A 21,586-nucleotide genomic window follows, 5' to 3' on the forward strand; every position below is an offset into this window, starting at 1 on the left:
TTATCATCACTAGTATCTTCAAAAAATGCTCAAAACATACTTGCCACCCCTTCTACATCAAGCTATTCCCCAGACTTGTCTTTTACTTCATCATACAATGAAAGACATTCAGTCATGACTGATAATTCAGAAGACGAGGACGATGCATCTGCACTCTTTGTGACATCACTATACGCTTTCAGCTCTGATGCGTTGGAGTCTGAAAATGATTCTTCGATATGCTTGTCGTTCGACCAAGATGAAATTGCATTCACATATAATCTCGATGATTCTGGCTGGGGCGAAGTTACCTTGCTTTCTTCTCTCAAACGTGGTTGGGTACCGATGAATTATTTTAGGTCAACTGTTGCTACAGATATAACAAAAGATGATATTAAAAGTATGTCATGTAAGGAGCTGACCCAGACACGTACTCCTTTAAGACTGCTTTTGAAGTATGCTGGTACTTTTTTGTTGAACCCACAATCGAAACCAGTCTATATTGGCGGCGAACTCAGAGGCTATACTTTTGATGTGGAGTGTTTTAATGGCATAACTGACGGCTTGAGAAAGTTGCTGATTGACACAAACTGTATTTCAAGATCTAATTCGTTTGTTCAAACGAAACCTGTTGTCAGAAAAATGAGAAAGAAACTACTACGTGGTTGGGCAGATTTGATTGGAAAAATTAAGGACTACATGGGGACAATTGCTACGCCTAAAATTGAATATCTACAGCTATTAACATTTCATTTACTACAAAAAGCAATAACATTTCTAGACATATGGGGTCTAGAACAAGATAGAATAGACGAAGGATTAGAGTATCAAAAGGCAAACAGTTTGTCATTAACTGATAATAACACCAAATTAGCTTGGAACTCCCTTGAATTAGTCAGTCTCGATATTGTTTATCTAGATAGGCCTCCGATTGCTTCATACCGGGTAAATGAAATTTACAATCAACTTTTGACTTATTTATGTCTTATTGCTGGAAGAATAGATTTGGTTGAGCACAATCCAAAGAGTTTTACGGTAGTTGGAATAGTCATTGGGCATATAAATCTATTGGTTAATGAATTTTTCTTTATCATTAAACTACTCAAGAATACCTTGAATGAATCTGAGAATGAAGAGCAACGAATAAAAAATGTGAGCAAATACGGCAAACTAGGATCGCAAATGAATTTGAAGAGTCAAATTGGAGTTTTAGATTCTCAAACGGAAAAACTAAGACAATTGGTCGAAGAGCTAAATACATACATGAAGATCATTCATGATACTTCTTTCAAAAGTGTCCATAATCATAATGAAGGTTTTAACACCCCTACTAGCATCTCTAAACAAGATCAAGGTGATGTTTTATATTTTTATTCCAAAGAAGGAGGTGCTGTTGTGGTATGTGCTTGCAAAATGATTGAATTTTCGTCCAATGCATATAAGATCTTGAAAAACATGGTAAACATAACTGATGATCTTGTTTTACCAAACAACAGAAAATATCCAAATTATTTGGAAATGAACATCAAACCTGAGCATTTCATCAAAGAGTGTTCCACCGCTTTGGCAAACGACTCCAATATTCAAAAGCAGGTCAAAAGTTTCAAAAAATTGTCAATGACAGCAGGACAGAACGGAAATAAAATGATATCAAATAGGTCTAGTAATAGATACTCAGTCTTTAAAGCGGGAAAGTCAACAGATGTTCAATTAAGTTCAAGTGGCCTGGACTTCCTTTCTCACTTTGAGTCAGAAAGTTTACAAAACTCTCCATTTTTGAATGGCCAAGAGTTTGAAGACAATGTTAAAGATATTTCTGATTATGAGTTTAATGCCGAACAAGAAATATTAAGAGCCGAGAAAAGTAACAATATCATAGGTGCCTCATTCAAGGCGCTTGTATTCTTGTTAACTGATGAAAATAACCCCCCTGACTACTTTTTTACTTCGACCTTCTTTTTAACATTTAGAATTTTTGCCGATGGTACACAACTATTGGATGCATTGATTAAAAGATTTGATGTCAATGATGACTATAAAAATCATGCCTCAAATTATAATAGCTCTGTTTCAGAATCGAAAATAAGAAGCAGGAGAAAACTGGTTGTCAAGTCGTTTCAGTTCTGGTTAGAGAGTTATTGGAAATGTAAGTCCGATTATGTATTACTTGCCCCAATCATGAATTTTTTCAACGAAGGCATGAAATCTTTCTTACCTATTGAAACTTACCAGCTACTTGTGACTGCTTCGAAACTTATAGGCCATCCACCAATTGAAAACATTAACGATAAGCTGAATTATTATAACAACATCTCAAATAATCAACAGCTACTACCAAGAAAAATTTCCTCAAAGCTACATAAAAAGACACTTTCTAGGCTGTCTCTTGGGGCTGAAACTAACGGCTTACTAGGAGAAATTGAAGCATATAATTCCTTTTTAGATGACATTGACACTTATGAATTGAAGGAGGTTGAGAACCAAAAGGCTGAAAGTAATATTCGTGCCTCTTTGAATCTAAACTTGGATATAGAATTGAAGAACTCTAATTCTAACTCCATATTACTGACAAAACAGCAAATATCTATGATTAGGATGGTGGTTATGTCGTATAGGAGGATGTTGGGTACGCACTGGAATTTGAAACACAAAGAAAATCAATTCGAGCCTATGGACACTCAAACTTTAGTTGAAAGTTGGTGGGGTGCTTCTCAAGAAAGCTGGAAAATCTTGAATGATGATTTAACCCTTTTGAATTTTAATGGCTTGGAAATTGCTAAACAACTAACACTGATTGAAAACAAGATGTTTTGTTCAATTCAGGCTGGTGAATTGTTGAACCAAAATTTCACAACTAAGAAGTTACACTTGAACTTATCTCCCAATATTCAAAAATCGATTCTTTTCACCAACTTATTGAGCGACTATGTGATTGAAAGTATACTCAAACCTGGACTACAAATGAGACAGAGAATTCACGCTATCAAATGCTGGCTAAAAATTGCAATATCCTGTTTATATTTGAGGAATTTCAACTCTTTAGCATCGATAATGACATCCTTGCAAAGTTTTTTGATAACACGGATTACCAAAATTTGGGAAGGGCTGTCGGATAAATACGAAGAGCTATTTCAGTACCTTGCATCTATTATTCATCCAAACAGAAACTATAACACTTATCGTGAGAAATTGAGAGACTTTTTAGCTACAAACCTGCAAGAAAAAATAGATATACCAACTGTTCCTTACTTATCATTGTTTTTGCAAGACCTTACCTTTGTTGTGGATGGTAATCCGAACTATAGAACTAATACAAAATCTTTCTTGGATGAGAAATTGATAAATATTGATAAATACTTCAAAATTACAGAGATCATCTCCGATATTCAAACACTTCAAGTATCCTACAAAGATGTTGGGGAACTCGGTTCCATCTATAATGATAAGAATACTGATATAGTGAGATCCGAGACTATCAAAAACTTGAGGAGTCAGTTTGATCAAAGCCAAGATGTTTCATTTGCAGATATGTTTGATATTACTGGGGTGCCTGTACTTCAGGAATTAATTTTGTTGGAGATATGGAAAGTTAAACAAACAAATGCAAGGGACGATGATAGGAGTTGGAAATTGAGCTGTGCTATACAGCCACGTGAAAAAAACTAAATAAAACTTTTCACTTCTCATAAAGTTCGAAGTGATACCTAAATGTACCTTTATATACAATGAATAATAATATTTAAAACTTTAATTAAATCTAAAGAGCTCTATTTCTTAGATTCACCAATGAAGTTGATAGCTGAACCCGCTTTAAAGAATGCCACTTGGTCAAGAGACATTGTGTGCTTACAGTCAATGACAAAAGTTTCTCCATTTTTCTTTGTTACCTGCATCTTGATAATACCACCATTATCACCATTCTTCTCAACCATATCTTTTAAGTTCAAAGTTTTCAAAATATCTCCAGTACTCAGTTTATCGTAATCAGCCTCATTTGCGAAGGTTAGTGGCAACATTCCCTGCTTCTTTAAGTTGGTTTCATGGATACGAGCAAATGATTTGGTGAGGATTATTTGACCACCAAGGAATCTAGGTTGTAAAGCTGCATGCTCTCTTGCCGATCCCTCACCGTAGTTATGCTCTGCAACAACAATCCATGGCCTACTTTCTTCTTTCCATTTCATCATGAGGTCCGGGATGGAGAATTTGGTACCATCTAGATCATAAATAGTATTCACTTCACCTGTTTCTTTGTTAACTGCACCAATCAAGGTGTTGTTAGAAATGTTGGACAAATGACCCTTATACTTCAACCACACACCAGCTGCTGAAATGTGATCGGTGGTACATTTACCTTCGACTTTCAATATAACAGTGGTCGTTAGTTCTTCACCATTCCATGGCTTGAATGGTTCCAAAAGTTCCAAACGGTCAGACTCGGAACTGACATTAATCTCTACTTCCGGCTTTGGCTTTGGTTCGAGTTCAGGATAAAACTCCTCTCTTCCTCTAATGAAACCACTTGAAGGTAAGTCTTCACCATTAGGTGGGTTGAATTTGAAACTCTTACCATTTCCGATATCAATGGAATCTTTTAGTGGATTGAAGTTCATTTCACCAGAATAGATCATTGCGGTAACGATATCAGGAGATGTAAGGAAGTTCATGGTTTTTCTGTTACCGTCATTTCTAGCTTTGAAGTTTCTGTTGAAAGAGGTGAAAATGACGTTATCATCCTTTGGAGCATTTGCACCACGATCCCATTGACCGATGCAGGGACCACAAGCATTTGCAAGAACAATAGCATCATTCTTTTCAAAAACTTCAATAAGACCATCTCTTTCCATGGTTGCCCTGATTTGTTCAGAACCAGGAGTAACAAAAAATGGAATTTTAGGTTTCAACCCTGCAGCTTCTGCTTGCTGCATAATAGACACAGCTCTGGTCATGTCTTGGTAGGAAGAATTTGTACAAGAACCGATCAAACCTGCAGAAATTTGTTCGGGCCAATTATTTTTCTTGGTAGTATCTTTAAGGTCGGATATTTTGGTCGAAAGATCTGGAGTGAATGGTCCATTGACACTTGGTTCCAACGTGTTCAAATCAACTTCGATGACCTCGTCATATTTAGCACCTTCATCAGCTTTGAGGAAACCAAAGTTATTATTAACCGATTTAGCTAATTCTCCAATTGGGCCTCTGTTGGTTGCAGCTAGATATTGGTAATGTGCCTCCTGCATTGGGAAAGTCGAAGTGGTAGCACCAATTTCTGCTCCCATATTACAAATGGTGGCCATACCGGTACAGCTTAAGGTTTCCACCCCTTCACCGAAGTATTCAACTATGTATCCAGTACCACCCCTAACAGTTAACTTACCTGTCAAATGTGTGATGACGTCCTTTGGAGAAGTCCAGCCAGACATTTTCCCAGTCAACTTGACTCCAAGAATTTTTGGGGCTTTAAGTTCCCATGGAGTACCGGTTAAGGCGTCGACAGCATCAGCACCACCGACACCGATTGCAATCGCACCTAAACCACCAGCGTTAGGAGTGTGAGAGTCTGTACCTAGCATCATCAAACCTGGGACCGAAAAATTCTCAAGGACAATCTGATGGATAATACCAGAGCCCGGACCCCAGAACTGGATGCCAAATTTCTCACCACATGATCTGAGAAATTCAAAGACTTCTTTGTTGGTTGCAATGGAACTGGTCAAATCTTCTTCTGCACCATTCTTACCAACAATCAAATGATCGCAGTGGATAGAAGCAGGAACAGCAGTCGATGCCATACCGCATGTGATGAACTGCAATAGTGCCATCTGTGCAGATGCATCTTGCATAGCGACCCTGTCTGGGTTAAGTTTCAAGTACTGAACACCTCTGATATCTTTGATGTTCGATGCGAGTTCATCTGGGTTGACCAAGTGTGAATACAAGATTTTCTCAGCATAAGTTAATGGCTGGTTGTTTAGAACACGCTTAACTTGGCTCAAGTTCTTCAAAAGCTTTGCATAAGGTGGAGTTCTAGCCTCATATCCTTGTGGAGATTTGATCGATTCTAGGTTTAATGCTGTTGCAAAAGAACGGGACGTAGACAACGCCCTTGCTCTGGTACCGTTACTAGCGTATGCCAACATTGTTTTGGTTGAGACGAGGATAGGGCTCAAAGAATGGTACTGTATGGCGTTCTACACCCCCTGTTCCAGCAGCAAGTTTGGGTCGGCCATGTCGAGCAATGGGTGAATTTTTCAGATAACAGGCCCCCCACCATGCGTGTTGCCGGTACAGGCTGAGTCACCTACCGCTTTCCCTCCTCGACGGAGAGAAAAATTTGTTTTCCGCAATATCTTCTGCCAATCATCGCCGCTGGGAGATAAACTGCCCAAAGAGGAAACGCGCTAAAGAGAAAGAACCGGATTTTTGTCTTTCATACATTACACATCTATAGAGATCTGTTTAAAGAGCAGTGGTGGAGCTTATGTGAAGCAAGTCAAAGGTGTCCAAGGGGTGGAGGTCAAAGCGCCTCGGGTAGTTGTTTTGTGCACGCGTATATTCCTTTTGGGCCATTGCCCGCACAAGCCCAAGCAAGTCGAGGGCCACCTTCTCCCTCGAAAGACTGTAGAAGGTGTTGGCAGGATGCTTCTTGTTGTAGTCATCGCCGTCCATGTACCTGCATGCCTTGGAACGAGATCCGTTTGAAAAATACTTCGAGGCATAGAACTCGATGCATGAGTTTCTGTCGGTCTCATATCTGTCGCTGATTCTTCCTTCAACGATGCCAAGGTCGCCTGCGAGGTCTTCATCAATATATGAATCGGCGTCATCACTGAATTTACCTGCCTTCGTGAAGTAGTCCAAGTCCATTTGATACTGAATATTGTTGAGTTGTTCCAAATTCGACTCATGCTCGGTCACATTGGTAGTGTCCTCGTCATTGATCGCCGTAACGTTTGTCAAACCCACGTTTGACAAGTCGAAATTGTATGAAAACATTTGTAGCTGCATCAGAGATTTCCTCAAATCCATGGCTGAAAGTTCATTCAAAACTTTGCTGTCTATATTCAAATTTCTAGAAAGCGCAAGCATATTCAAATACTGGTAGATCTCGTTTTTTGGAATTTTGTCAAACCTGTAGACAGTGGATTCATCGACAATGTGTGTGGGTATTTTTTTCAAATCACTGGTGATGAATACGACTGGCCTATAAGAGTAACTTAGCAAGTCGGTAGCGCCCGACCAGAAATCTTTATCGTCATCATCGATAAGATCGACATCATCGAACAAAATCACGGTTTTGTCATTATTGTAGGATTTTGATCTTTGCACCATAGAAGTTGTGCCGATCTGTTTCAAATGGAAATCTATTTCCTTTCTTGCTCTCGATTGACTGGAGTTAAATTCGAAAACAAAACCATCCAACTCGTCGTCAACTATGGAGTGGATCATGCTTGTTTTGCCACACCCCAAAGGGCCTTCGATTATAAGGGAGGGCACTGTTGTAGAGAAATCATCCAATTCATGATCCGTTTCTTCGTGGTCTGAGAAAACAATGAATGAATCAAGTTCTTTGGTCGAGGAAGACTTCTTTTTCGTCAACTTTTCTTTCCTTTTGACCTGATTGACCTTTTTCAGGTTGCTGAAGGCTGTAGTCAACCAGTTGAACACATCATTTGCAATGTATTGCTTTTGCAGAGATCGTGAGTGCTCATGTGGGCGATATAAATCACACCATTGATTTACTGTATCTTGAGCAAGCGATTGGCAATATTGGGGATCGAAAAACTTGTTGTATCTTTCGTCGAACTGGAGATGCCGGTAACTGTTTGTTATAGTCTGCATATTCAAGTTTGGTTCTGTATCTATTGTGACGACATAGCCTTTATGTATGGACTCACGACTTGAAGATATATCTTTGTATAATGAATAAAACAGCAGAAAGTCAATTCCGCTGAAACTCAGATCTGGAATGATTATCTTTGTTTTCAAAGGTAAACCTAGATGCAGGCAATGATCGTATAATGATTTTAGTTGTAGCATTTCTGGCGGCGAGAGATTTCGAACCTTGAAAGAAGACCTGTCTGGCTTCGGTAAAGTGTACGACCTCTGTGCTATGGATGCTGGCTGGTCCCTCTCATCTCCATTGTGGAAAACTTTCATATCTGATTTCGTTTTCAGTCGCTGGAAAACTTCTTTGAAAAAAGGGTGTGGTGAGGAATTAGCATGCACTTTGGGTTTGGAAACGGCGTTCTTCAGTAGACCGGAGTCTTTAAATTTGAGGGTGACTATATGTGCTTGTTTCGGGGGGACCTTGAGCTTGACCATGAATGTTTTCGGTTTGTTCTTGTTGTTTTTGTTCCCTGTCAATAGTTCTGACAAGTTGACGCCCTTCTGAGAAGGAGAAGATTTTAGCCTTTCTGAGTCCGGAGATGGCACGGCATGTGGTGGGCCCAGGATCTGTTCCCTCGATTCTTCCACCGTCTTCTCATTTGTGTCTTTATCGGATGTTTTCTTTGCGTTTATAGAAAGCAGTATCTGGGCTGGGGTATACGATTTGGGCGGCATCTTGGGGGGAGCGTCAGTATCCACACACACCATGATATCTGTGTGGGCAAGACAAGTTGTTTTCGGGACGCAAGAGGAAGTGTGACGGGGTTTGGAGTCCAGAATGACGATTGAAACATCAACAGAAAAGCGACACCAAAAGCCTGATGATAGGAAGATGAAGAGAGCACGCGTGTAGGGAGTCCTCCGGAAAACGCGGATTACATAAGCATAGAAAATAACAACAAACTTTTCAGTTGTGCTACGACAGACTTTGGAGTGATACACGGAGTTTAACGTCGAGCCAGGCCTCGGTGTTTGGGCAGGCGACGACAGTGGCAGGCGGGGGGAGCAGGCGGGTTGTTGGTACAGGCGGAAGGCCATGTGTGTCTTTCTACACGGTACGAAAAAAGAGGCAGACAGGGGGCAACAGAAGCGCCAAGGATGCTGGCCCGGCGTGGAATAAGGCAGTTGTTCTTGGGAACCACACGTGGGATTGCCGGCATGAGCAACAAACGCACGATCAAGATCGACTCAGTGGAGCCAAGGAAGTACGTGAAGAAAGACGGCGGCTCCGGGCAGCCGGACTCGATCGACAAGCTGTCGAACGTGACGCTGTCGGACGAGCAGGTGCAGGTGAAGGACGACATCATCCGGTTTGTGAAGGAGAGCATCCGCAACCACCGCGAGGGGGACCTGCCGCGTGTGTACGTCATCAAGGGCGGCGCCGGCACGGGCAAGTCTGTGGTGCTGAACAACCTGTTTAACGAGATCCAGAAGCTGAACCGCAAGGTCGGCGACGAGGACCTCAAGGGCACGCGCAACTACCTGGTGGTGAACCACCCGGAGATGATCCGGCTCTACCACCGCATCGCGAGGTCGTTCGCGTACCTAAGCAAGCGGGACATCGAGCGGCCCACCAGCTACATCAACCAGTTCGCCAAGGACCGCCAGAAGAACAAGCGCCTGCTCAACGACCTCGTCATAGTCGACGAGGCGCATCTTCTCGCCACGTGCAAGAACGCCTACAAGAAGTTCTACGGCGAGAACCACCTCACGGAGATCATGAAGACCTGCAAGGTCGCCGTCGTGGTGTACGACGAGCGCCAGACCTTGCGCACCGACCAGTTCTGGGCCGAGCACAGCGCCCACGGCTGTTCGCTGGAAGACGTGCTGCGCCAGCACAGTCGTGAGCACCGCGAGTACGAGCTGCAGCAGCAGTTCCGCATGAACCTCAGCAACGCAAACGAGGACAACACGGACGTGCTGCAGTGGGTGCAGCGGGTGTGCTTCCAGCGACACGTCCAGCCCGTGCCCCGCGAGCGGCTCGGCGGCCACTTTGAGTTCAAGGTGTTTGACGACTGCCAGCAGATGTACGAGCGCGTGCGCAGCAAGAACGCGCAGTACGGCCAGTGCCGGATTCTCAGCACCTACGACTACCCGTACCGCATCAGCGGAGACCGCGACTGGTATGTGACGGGCCGCGGCGGGTTCCGGCTGCGGTGGGACAAGTTCACGCCGGGACACACGGTGCCCTGGAGCGAACGCGACTACACGATCGACGAGGTGGGCAGCGTGTACACGATCCAGGGCTTCGACCTCAACTACGTGGGTGTGATCATCGGGCCCAGCGTGGACATCGACTGGGCTGCCGACACCGTGAGTGTGAACGCTGCGGCGTACGAGGACCGGGCGGGCACGGTGCGGCGCGCGGGGCTCGACCGCGACAAGGCCGTAGAGACGATTGTGCTGAACTCGCTGTACGTGCTGCTGACGCGGGGGGTGCGCGGGCTGTACGTGTACGTGCACTCCGAGGGTGCTGAGCCGCGGGCGGGCGAGAGGGGCGAGGGAAACGTTTAGAGCATTCATCTTATATATAGACAAGCGACAGACGCAGTAACAGACGCACTGCTTATAGTGTTGTTGATGACGAGGCCAATAGGCGTGTAAATACAAGAGGTTTGATGTGGTTGGGGGTATTAGTGTGTAAGTGAGATATCAGTTCTATACCATGAGCGGTAGAGACGACCTGCATCTCGCCGCCAGGGAGAAACGCGTTGGAAGATTGCCAGACGTACGTACAGCAGGCTGAAACGGTCGGACCTGGTGCGGCACTCGTCGTCCCGACCTCGAGCAAAAGAAGGCGCTCCGCTGACGTCAGCGGTGCGCCGACGTCAGCGCCCGTCGCCACTTGCCCGCTGACGTAAGCACCTCCCCCGCCAACGGTCCTTCTGTTTCCGCCCCCCCGTTGCCCCCCCCCCCCGTGCCAGCCAATCGCCGCCACGCCTATTTAGACTAAAATAGACTTCTCTCGGGCGCCCCGCCGCGTCGTCGATATCGGCGATACCGGAGACCCCGCCGCGCACCACCTGCGTACGCCCCGCATCCTGCTTTTCACGCTCTCCTATTTGTCTTTGCGGCCCGTCCAGGGGCGGCCAGCCTGCCCTGGGCATGTCTGCAGCCGCCGCAACAACTTGTAGGCCCGAGCAGGGCAGGTGGGTTGTCCGGCTCCAATTTGAGCGCTGCCCTCCCTAGGTAGGTTTTGTCTGCCTGCGACGGGCCCATAGCTTGCGGCCGGCACCGTTGGCAGTCGGCGCGGACACTATCCCCCCCCGGGTGCTGTCAGCAGCGGGCAGCGGTGGGCCCGGAAGCTGGCGCTGGCGACGTATCGGGATGCATGCAGGCAGCATGCAGGTAATGCAGGCCGGTGGGTTTTTCAGCAGCAAGAGACGCAGAGTAGAGACAGAGATGATATATATATTCCGGAGACATTCCCTGCTGGCGGTGATGTTGGGGGATCAGCAACGGCAACGGCAACAGCAACAGAAGCAGCCTCTTCGTTTTCCATCCTCCGAGTACAACCGCTGTCCACGCCACCATGAAGTTCGCCAGCTCGTTGCTTTCGTTGGCCTCTCTCTCCAGCCTGGTCCTGGCCGAGACCCACCACTTCCAGTGGAACGCTACCTACTTGACGGAGAACCCGGACGGGCTCGCAGAGGTGAGCGACATTGTCGGGTGCAACGGCGCATACCCGTGGCCAACCATCAACGTCACGAAGGGTGACCGGGTGGTGATCGACCTGTACAACGGCCTGGGCGTGGCCAACACGTCGATCCACTTCCACGGTCTCTTCCAGCACCACAACAACAAGATGGACGGTGTGCCGGGCTTGACGCAGTGTGAAATTCCTCCCGGCGAGTCGTTCACCTACAACTTCACCGTGCCCGACCAGGTCGGCACCTTCTGGTACCACTCGCACAGTAAGGGCCAGTACATGGACGGTATGAGGGGTGCGTTCATCATCAGTGACCCGGAGAACCCCTACGCAGAAAAGTACGACGAGGAAAGAGTTATTCAGTTGTCCGAATGGTACCACGACAACATCACCACCTTGACCAAGTCGTTCCTCAACGTGTTCAACCCCACCGGCGCAGAGCCAATCCCACAGACCCTCTTGATGAACGGCTACATGAACAGCACGCTTGACGTCGAGCCAGACAAGACCTACCTCCTCAGAATCATCAACGTCGGAGGTTTTGTCTCCCAGTACTTCTCTGTCGAAGACCACAACCTCACGATTGTCGCCGTCGACGGTGTTTATGTAGAGCCGAACGAGACGGAGGTTGTCTACATTACTGTCGCCCAGAGATACGACGTCTTGCTTAAGACCAAGAAGGACACGTCCAAGAACTATGCCATGATGCAGTTGACCGACATGACCATGCTTGACACCCCAACTATCATTACCGCCAACGTCACCAACAATCTTCAGTACGACGCCTCGAACGGGTGGCCTGAAGAAATCGAGGTCGACATTGAGGAGTTCTTCGACGATTTCTGGTTGACCCCTGTCCACGACTACGAAACCTACGATGACTATGATCACCAAATCACCATCGACGTCGTCATGGACAACTTGAACAACGGTATCAACTACGCCTTCTTCAACAACATCACCTACGTCGCTCCTAAAGTTCCAGCCCTTGGTACCGTTCTTTCTGCACCAAACGACACCGTCTCCTTGCAACAGGCCATCTATGGTTCCAACACACACTCCTTCGTCTTGCAAAAGGACGAGATTGTCGAGATTGTCTTGAACAACAACGATACTGGTAAGCATCCTTTCCATTTGCACGGTCACGTCTTCCAGGTTGTCGAGCGTGGTCCAAACTACAAGACCGCTTCTGACCCTGTCAACTACAACGAATCTGCGCCTTACACTCCAAGAGATAAGCCAATGGTCAGAGACACTCTTTACGCTAACCCTCAGTCCTACTTTGTCATCAGATTCAAGGCCGACAACCCTGGTGTTTGGTTCTTCCATTGCCATATTGAATGGCATTTGCTTCAAGGTTTGGCAATTGTCCTGGTGGAAGACCCAGCCGGAATCAGAGCCAACGAAACCGCTTTGCCAGAAGACTGGAAAGACGTTTGCAACTCTTGCGGTGGTCACGTTGGTAACGCCGCCAACAACAGTGTCGACTTCTTCAACTTGGCTGGTGAAAACGTCCAAGTTGTTAACTTGCCAGCAGGTTTCACCACCAAGGGTATCGTCGCTCTCGTTTTCTCATGTATCTCCGGTGTCCTTGGTTGCGCCGCAATTGGTATCTACGGTATGGCTGATATTCCAAACATGGAAGAGAAGGTTATCCAAGATCTGGATATTGATGAAAGAAAACTGCTTGAAGAAATGGACGAACAAGATAACTTGGAAGAATCAAACTCTTCAAGTGGTAGATACTCAGATGATGGCGCTAACGGTAAAAGATTCTCCGATGATGTTAATACTACATCAAAGAGATATTCTGATGATACCACCCCTATCCAGGAATATCACGAACTAGAAGACGTTGACAAGAAGAGTTAGTATCACTATCGCTTGTTTGATGTTTTCTATCTTTTCTTTCTTTTTCCCCCATCTACTACGTTTACAAGGTCTTTAAGTGATCTATAATCTGTCTCTTTTCCCTTTCTCTGTTTAGTTTAGTTTAGTTTTCCTCTTTTACCTTTTTTTTCATCGTTATAAAAATTAATTTTAATATCCTAAATTTTTCATAAAAAGAACTATATTATGGTACAGCTCGGTTTGTTCCTTTCTAAGCCAATGCCTCCTCATCGTATTTTAGTTGAGGGTTCAGGTATACTGATTGTACTTGATCGAGGATAACAATAACAAGTACCGTACCAATACACCCAACAGCAAACCATCTATCAAACCAATCGTTCATGAACTTAGCATTTATATCGGAAACAATAGTAGCAGATTTCCTAGCGTCCCATTCATTCTGATTTATCGACAACTGTGATAAATGAATCGGCATATTGGCGGAGTTCAACAATAAAGCTGTGGAGACAACATATATACCAGTAATCTCGCAAACTAACAAATATGTCAATTCATTGAAAATGTTGAACTTTAAGAGATTCCCGTCTTTATTCATGAATTTAAGTGTCTCCTGTGTTTGTGTTAAACGTACAAAATTGTCCCGTAGTTTGTTGAAAACTTCAAATTCCGATAATCCAACTAATTTCCTACTAAGCGTCTTGAAATTCTTGAAGGTTAGCACAACATTTTGAAAGGAAAAGCTAAAGAAAACGAGAGAAATCACGAAATTGACGATCATCGTTATTCGTCCTAAAGTCTCCTCATTATTTTCAACAATGTCATCAAATGATAAAAGTGATCTTGTTTTCCTGTCATTTAAAAAATAAACTAATAGTATTTTTGCAATCATACTAGATAAGAAGTCTCCACTACCGTTGCCGAATTTTTCTGAATCAGTGGTGACACCATCAGATTTGTCGATTGCTCGATGTATATCACCCAAAGTGAAAAAGACCATTGTCACTGCTAGTACAATCCCACTCAATGCCTTGTAAATACAGTAGGTCCAAAACATGAATTTGGTACAAAGTTGGATACCATGACAGTTTTGCTTGATTAGGCTGACGTCTCTTGCAAGGGAATCAATTTTGAATAACTGATCCCGAATCATATCATTGACTTTACTTTCATTGGATTTTGCAAGCAGAGCATCTAAATTCCTCAACTCATATGACAATTCAAGCTCTGTTTTCTGTAGTTTAAGCTCTTCTTTGCCGAGATACCAGTCCAGTGAGTCAGAACACCCCATTATGCAACCCATACCATTCAATATGGATAGACAACAGACCCCAAATAACGACAACAGATAAAGCGACAATTGGGAAAAGTTCCCATTCACTTCTTTCGTAACGGTGACAAAGTATAACATACATATGAACGAACCCCATATTATGAAAACTCCGATAAAGCCAATGATGTTTTGAAGTAATTGGTTTCGAGTAATGTACTTGTTCCTGTTATTCGAAAATATCCACGTGTACAGTATGCAGCTTGGTATCAAATACGTCAAAGAAAAGGTCAAAATAGATAGCGTAACATACCAGTCAAAATGACGAAATTCAAAGTCTGTCACATCCAATATATCAATCAAGAATAGTTCAATCAGCTGCAGTGAGAAGGACATCAGCAAGTCGAAGGAGACATTTGAGATCTTCGAATAATACTGAAGATCCGGAGATTTGGACGTTTCTTTGCTCTTCGAGCCGAGAGGCTTTAAACTTTCAATCTTATTGAGGGATATTTGTTGGTCCAAAGTGAACTCTTTCAAGTATGAATTAATGGAATGCACCAGTCTCACCTCATTTGTTGTGAAGAGTAGCGGTAATAGGGTCGGACGGAAGAAATTACTGCATAGGTGAAAATTGATAACATGAAGCCCCAGTAGAAGAATACCACTGTAGCAACGATACACAATTGATGCCATTGGTTAGTGTTTTGGAATTCAGACGACTGTTGCTCGAGATCAAGCCCAAGCCTTTTCCAACAATAGTTGGCAGCATACAGATCTCATCTATAGCAATCAATGAAACTCTGGCTTCACGGAAAACTTCAAGGTGACGCGGTTTATGCAAAAGAGCTCTCCGCCTCGGAGGGAAGCTTGATGCGTTTTATACTTTAATATTTTCGTACTTTTGCGAACACATGAATCATGATAATACATGTAATCAGTTGTACCTACTTAAGACGTATTCTACACTGAAAGCTATGAAAGGGGTAAAGATGCTCAAATCAGTTCACGATCTTTTCATACATCCAATCAACAATCATACTCCACTTATCTTTGAAGATATTACCCTGTGCAAAATCAACGTTTCCTTCGAGTTGTTGGAACTCAAACTTCCCATCTTTTGTAGCCAAATCTAAATTATCGTTATCTTCTTCACCACCATCCTTACCGGCAAGATCAACTTTACTTAGCCCACGTAGTTTCAACTGGTAGATTTTACTGACTTCAGCCTCTAGCATTTCTTTGATTTTGGAGCTTTTCTTACTTGTAAACAAATCGTTCTTGTTGGCGAAAACAAGAATATCGACACCGTTAGGTTTTCCTTCTGTGATATTCATAAGCTCTAAAAGATCTTCGGCAGCTTGATGACAGCTTTTGGTGTCAAAATTACTTGAGTCAATAATGTAAATTATCCCCTGAACTGAATTGAGGTTAGCATGAAGGTGTGGTGTTAAATATAGTGTTTTAAGCTTTGGATTGGCAGGAAAGTCAAGTATCTCTATGTCTTGGAACGTTTTTTGATTGCTGTATTCTTCGCTTAGCTTGAGTTCACCCTTTCCAGGCTCTAACGTACTCACTGTTAAAACAGGTAATTTGCCTTTTGTCAAAAGATGAAATAGATTGGTTTTACCGCTACCTTGAAGACCGCATATAACAAAAGATCTTTTGTTTGAGGATATCAAAGAGTGTCTTTTCATCAAAAAGCCACCAATAAGGATTAACAGCAAAGTCACTAATATTGGTAAAATCAAGGATGAGGTTGGTGTAGTTTCGACCAGCGTCTCCACATTTGACTCTATCGCATATGCTTCGGCCTTAATCTCCTCCTTCAAAGCCTCCATTGTACCAATGTATTATACCAAGTTTTTTGATATTCTACCAAACAGTTAACTACAGGTAACCAGAATTGCACCGTACAACATCATGAGCGTTGGATAGATTATGATCAGTTCCTTCACGCCATTCGAGAAAATTGAATTTTTCATTTTTTCGAATTAGTCTCGAGCATTTATCACAATTAGCTACTTGAACTTCCCATTGTACCATATCATATACAGCGAAAAAAGGTCTATCTTATATTCTCTGTTAACTCAAAATTTTGTTGACATTCTGACTCCCTACTGTTTGAAGGATAATGGGAAAACAGTGAGTAGGCGAATTTTTTTGACTCTAAATAGGTGGAGAAGTTTATAAAGAGGGATAAGTAAGATTCAAAATAATAACAAAGCAGAAATGAAAGCAAGAAAAGAATTCGACAATAAAAACTTAAGGTAATGAATGAAATGAAATTTGGTCAGAAAAAGAGGAAGTACCGGACTATTCGAAAAGTTTTTCATCCGTGGCTTCTTCCTCAACAACCTGGGATGGAGCGTAATTACTGTTTTTAGCCCCAGAGGAGGATGTAGATTGCGATTCGGATTCTTCGTCTTCGTCAATGTTAGCGACAGGTCCCTTATACCATTTTCTGGCATCTGCAACGTACCAGCCACCAGCAGCAAAAAACACAAAGCCGAGGATGACGACGGTGTAGTTCATGTTGGTCTTGGTGACAGGCATGTAGTTAGGGAAGACAAAGACGATGGAGACAAAGACTGTCCACAGGCAACCATAGAACATGACGGGCTTGGAAAACTTGCCCATGTGGAAAGGCCCTCTAGCAACGCCCATTTTTTCTCTGTTCAAGGCAAATGCGGCGATGACGATGATGTACGACCAGTCGGTACAGATTGCGCAGGCGGAGAAGATGGCGTTCATAGCGATGGTGGAGCCCAAGTTGATCAATGTCAAACATGAGTTGATCACGCAGATCAACCAGACACAGCGGATTGGGGCTTCGGTACGTGGGTCGAGGTAGTACCAGAACTTGTAATAAGGCAAACCTCTGTCTCTGGAGAAGGACCATAGGGATCTGGCAGTGTAGCACGTTGCGACGGCACCACAGAACCATAGGACGACAAAGGCCAAGGACAAGAAAGCAGTGGCGCCTGTCTTGCCCATGGCAATATTGTAGATCTCGACAATAGGCTGACCGGTGGTGGTTTGCAAGATTAGGTCCATGTCGTCGCCCATGCATAGGGTGATGACGATGACAAGAACCCAGCCCAAGAGAGCGGTGGTGACCAAGGCGGAGCCAATGGCCAAAGGCGTGAGGTATGCTGCGTTGTGGACCTCTTCGGACATTCTAGATGTGGCATCGTAGCAGGTCATGACCCAGGAAACCTGCAAGAAACCGAAAAGGAAGGCCCATCCGTCGGCATCCCATCCCGTAGAATTGATAACTTTTCCAAAAGTATATTCTCTGGTATTGAAGCTAGGACATTTAGCAAGGAGAGTGACGATCAAGGCGATGGTGGAGCAGATGTTGACGATGCAGTAGTACTTTGTGATGCTGGAGAGCACAGATCCTGGGAGCGAGTTGATCATGCCGTGGGTCATGATAATTAAGATAGCAACGGCAGTGATGTGGCCACGGGTAGGGGTGTACGTGTAGTCGGAGTTCAATTGCACAATGTTTAGAAGCAAGGTGGCGGCACCAAAGTCCGTAGAACAGGTTCCGGTGAGCGCTCCTGTGAAGTATAGCCAAGCGTCGATCCAGCACATGAGCGGGACGTACTTCTTCGGAACCACGTGCGTGATGACATAGTACATTCCGCCCGAGGTGGGGAAGCAGGAGGTGATTTCAGCAACAGACCAAGCGATACAAAGACAACCAATGGCGCCGACAAACCAGCACCACACACAGGCGGCGGGCCCGCCCGACCAGAGCGGGTAGAGGAAGGTGATGGAGATGGTACCCATCAAACCAGAGATAGACAAGGCAAAAGAGTAAGCTGATAAGAACCCATAACTTCTACTGAACTCTTGTTTGTAGCCCAAGTTGGCCAATCCGTTAGAATCAGCGTTCTGTTCGCCGGCAGCCTCTTCTAGACTTTTTGTTGGCCTAATTTTTTTCAGCAGGGAAGACATTCTGTTAGCAATACTCTTTTATTTCAGGAACTAATACGATGATTTGTGGAACTTGTGTTGTAGTAGAGAAGAAGATTTGATGCAATCTTACTTACTCAAAGAGAATTGGTTTTCGAGAAAGAAACTATGAACAAAACGTAATTTCGACAATCTTCGGTGTGAACACTACGGGAAAAAAGGAGAGACAGAAAAACTGCCGGCAATAAACATCACAAGACTTCTTCGGATTAAGCAACAGGTGGTATCCTTTTCAACGGGCCCGCAATCTGTGCGGTGGAAAAGATCCGGCTCCCCGATGGAGCAGCCAATCAAAAGAGAGCATCTGTGCCAGTTTCACATGCAACGAAGCTTCTCGACATTCGACGTTCCACTATGGACCCGCTTACGTAACACGCAGTCACAAACTACTGTATGGGTCCAATGAAGGTGAGAAGAGGGTTAGGGCTGCCATGGAGAGGGTTTTACAGCGACAAAAGAGTAGGTGCTACCTGATGCAGCAGTAAGCTACGGAGAGGAGTCTGGGAGAAGATCTACTCTATTTATACATTATTTATGTTGCCTCTGTGCGCTACTCTGTTTGCATAATACAAGTAGCCAGCTTCAGCAATAGGGTAATGTGGAATAGGGCCAGCACAGGCGTATAGTGGAGACATGAATTTAGTTGCCTGATTCGTGCAAGTAATTCCGCACTCAGCGGTGTGATCGCACGGCTTGTCTGGAGGGGGCACGCAAAGAAAGTGAAACTACCTGCCTAATTGGGCATGTAGATTCGCTTAAGGCGTTTTTTTTGCCCTATCGGTAGAACCAAACGTCTTCTCAGCTAAGGAGAAACCGTTGATGAGAACACAACTCCGAAGGGAAGATAAGCATACGCAGAGATAAGCACAAAGAGAGATATGCGGATCGGGAGTGGAAGAAACTGACTATATTGGAAATGAAAAAAAAAGGACAGGAAGGGAAGGAAAAAATAGCTCTACAGGAAAGGGTTATAGAAAGAGAAGAAAGAATATATGGATGAGTTTGAGTGGCTCCTCATTCAGAGTCATTGTGTGCAACAGCGACTTGAATCTTGGCGTCGTGTTTGACGGCACCGCTACCATTGGATCCCTCGTAACCAGCGCTCGCACTTTTGATTTCGATATCGTATCCCTCCTCCATCGACCTTTCGTCTTCGTCGATGTTAGCGACAGGTCCCTTGTACCACTTTCTGGCATCTGCGACGTACCAGCCACCGGCAGCAATAAACACAAAGCCGAGGATGACGACGGTGTAGTTCATGTTGGTCTTGGTGACAGGCATGTAGTTAGGGAAGACAAAGACGATGGAGACAAAGACTGTCCACAGGCATGCGTAGAACATGATGGGCTTGGAGAATTTGCCCATGTGGAAAGGACCTCTGGCAACGCCCATTTTTTCTCTGTTTAAGGCAAATGCGGCGATGACGATGATGTACGACCAGTCGGTACAGATTGCGCAGGCGGAGAAGATGGCGTTCATAGCGATGGTGGAGCCTAAGTTGATCAATGTCAAACATGAGTTGATCACGCAGATCAACCAGACACAGCGGATTGGGGCTTCGGTACGTGGGTCGAGGTAGTACCAGAACTTGTAGTACGGTAAACCTCTGTCTCTGGAGAAGGACCATAGGGATCTGGCAGTGTAGCACGTTGCGACGGCACCACAGAACCATAGGACGACAAAGGCCAAGGACAAGAAAGCAGTGGCGCCTGTCTTGCCCATGGCAATATTGTAGATCTCGACAATAGGCTGGCCGGTGGTGGTTTGCAAGATTAGGTCCATGTCGTCGCCCATGCATAGGGTGATGACGATGACAAGAACCCAGCCCAAGAGAGCGGTGGTGACCAAGGCGGAGCCAATGGCCAAAGGCGTGAGGTATGCTGCGTTGTGGACCTCTTCGGACATTCTAGATGTGGCATCGTAGCAGGTCATGACCCAGGAAACCTGCAAGAAACCGAAAAGGAAGGCCCATCCGTCGGCATCCCATCCCGTGGAGTTGATGACTTTTTTGAACGTGTACTCTCTGGTGTTGAAGCTGGGACATTTGGCAAGAAGGGTGACGATCAAGGCGATGGTGGAGCAGATGTTGACGATGCAGTAGTACTTTGTGATGCTGGAGAGCACAGACCCCGGGAGCGAGTTGATCATGCCGTGGGTGATGATGATCAAGATAGCGACCGCGGTGATGTGGCCGCGCGTAGGGGTGTACGTGTAGTCGGAGGTCAACTGCACGATGTTGAGAAGCAGCGTGGCGGCCCCGAAATCCGTGGAACACGCTCCGGTGAGCGCTCCTGTGAAGTAGAGCCAAGCGTCGATCCAGCACATGAGCGGCACGTACTTCTTCGGGACCACGTGCGTGATGACATAGTACATTCCGCCCGAGGTGGGGAAGCAGGAGGTGATTTCAGCAACAGACCAAGCGATGCAAAGACAGCCAATGGCGCCGACAAACCAGCACCACACACACGCGGCGGGCCCGCCCGACCAGAGCGGGTAGAGAAACGTGATGGAGATGGTGCCCATCAACCCGGAGATGGACAACGCGAACGAGTACGTCGACAGAAACCCGTAGTTTCTGCTGAACTCCTGCTTGTAGCCGAGGTTCGCCAACTCCTGCGAGTCCTCCTTGTTCTGGGCGGGCGACGCGTCGTTGGACAGCACCGAGCGGATCGTGAGCGTGTTCTGGGTCTTCAACTCGGCAGACATGGTGTGCGGTGGCAGCTGGAAACCACCAACAACTGCCGAACCCTAACGTGCACAGAAAACCGGCATCCGGCTGCTCCTGGGACACACCCACCTATATACGCCCCCTCGAGGCCCCGGATAAACCCACGAGGAACCGCTGCTGGCAGACAAGCCCTGCGAAGCCCTACCCGCTGCTGCTGCTGCACGCCTGCCCGATGAGATAAGGTTGGCGCTGCACCGAGGCGATAAGAATCCGCCTGCCGCTTCGGGCGCCGGCCGAT

The 21,586-nt window shown here is 45.3% G+C and overlaps 8 protein-coding genes across 8 annotated transcripts; 3 read left to right on the forward strand and 5 right to left on the reverse strand.

Annotated features, from left to right (window-relative positions):
- Window positions 1–108: 108 nt before the first annotated feature.
- On the forward strand, window positions 109–3,639 carry PICMEDRAFT_23807 (hypothetical protein; the record flags this gene model as incomplete). The annotated part of the gene is made up of 1 exon (XM_019162325.1): window positions 109–3,639. A coding segment is annotated over one exon (3,531 nt), but the record flags the coding sequence as incomplete, so codon positions are not given.
- Window positions 3,450–6,209, reverse strand: PICMEDRAFT_13914 (hypothetical protein). Its single transcript, XM_019160128.1, has one exon. The coding sequence runs from the start codon at window positions 6,117–6,119 to the stop codon at window positions 3,747–3,749; it is 2,373 nt and encodes a 790-aa protein (XP_019019431.1). The 5' UTR covers window positions 6,120–6,209; the 3' UTR covers window positions 3,450–3,746.
- Window positions 6,210–6,393: 184 nt separating this feature from the next.
- Window positions 6,394–8,618, reverse strand: PICMEDRAFT_13915 (hypothetical protein). Its single transcript, XM_019160129.1, has one exon. The coding sequence runs from the start codon at window positions 8,575–8,577 to the stop codon at window positions 6,439–6,441; it is 2,139 nt and encodes a 712-aa protein (XP_019019432.1). The 5' UTR covers window positions 8,578–8,618; the 3' UTR covers window positions 6,394–6,438.
- A 316-nt stretch (window positions 8,619–8,934) lies between these two features.
- Window positions 8,935–10,704, forward strand: PICMEDRAFT_13916 (hypothetical protein). Its single transcript, XM_019160130.1, has one exon. The coding sequence runs from the start codon at window positions 9,028–9,030 to the stop codon at window positions 10,381–10,383; it is 1,356 nt and encodes a 451-aa protein (XP_019019433.1). The 5' UTR covers window positions 8,935–9,027; the 3' UTR covers window positions 10,384–10,704.
- Window positions 10,705–11,071: 367 nt separating this feature from the next.
- On the forward strand, window positions 11,072–13,572 carry PICMEDRAFT_13917 (hypothetical protein). Its single transcript, XM_019160131.1, has one exon. The coding sequence runs from the start codon at window positions 11,402–11,404 to the stop codon at window positions 13,388–13,390; it is 1,989 nt and encodes a 662-aa protein (XP_019019434.1). The 5' UTR covers window positions 11,072–11,401; the 3' UTR covers window positions 13,391–13,572.
- Window positions 13,573–13,619: 47 nt separating this feature from the next.
- PICMEDRAFT_69969 (hypothetical protein) lies at window positions 13,620–15,332 on the reverse strand (the record flags this gene model as incomplete). Its single annotated transcript, XM_019163517.1, has 1 exon — window positions 13,620–15,332. One exon carries the CDS (start codon window positions 15,330–15,332, stop codon window positions 13,620–13,622), a length of 1,713 nt encoding a protein of 570 aa, XP_019019435.1.
- A 65-nt stretch (window positions 15,333–15,397) lies between these two features.
- On the reverse strand, window positions 15,398–16,641 carry PICMEDRAFT_80042 (hypothetical protein). Its single transcript, XM_019164979.1, has one exon. It carries the CDS (start codon window positions 16,475–16,477, stop codon window positions 15,638–15,640), a length of 840 nt encoding a protein of 279 aa, XP_019019436.1. The 5' UTR covers window positions 16,478–16,641; the 3' UTR covers window positions 15,398–15,637.
- A 2,993-nt stretch (window positions 16,642–19,634) lies between these two features.
- Window positions 19,635–21,326, reverse strand: PICMEDRAFT_69972 (hypothetical protein; the record flags this gene model as incomplete). The annotated part of the gene is made up of 1 exon (XM_019163518.1): window positions 19,635–21,326. The coding sequence occupies one exon, from the start codon at window positions 21,324–21,326 to the stop codon at window positions 19,635–19,637; it is 1,692 nt and encodes a 563-aa protein (XP_019019437.1).
- Window positions 21,327–21,586: the final 260 nt, after the last annotated feature.

Source organism: Pichia membranifaciens (genome assembly GCF_001661235.1).
Source record: "Pichia membranifaciens NRRL Y-2026 unplaced genomic scaffold PICMEscaffold_1, whole genome shotgun sequence".
NCBI classification, from domain to species: domain Eukaryota; kingdom Fungi; phylum Ascomycota; class Pichiomycetes; order Pichiales; family Pichiaceae; genus Pichia; species Pichia membranifaciens.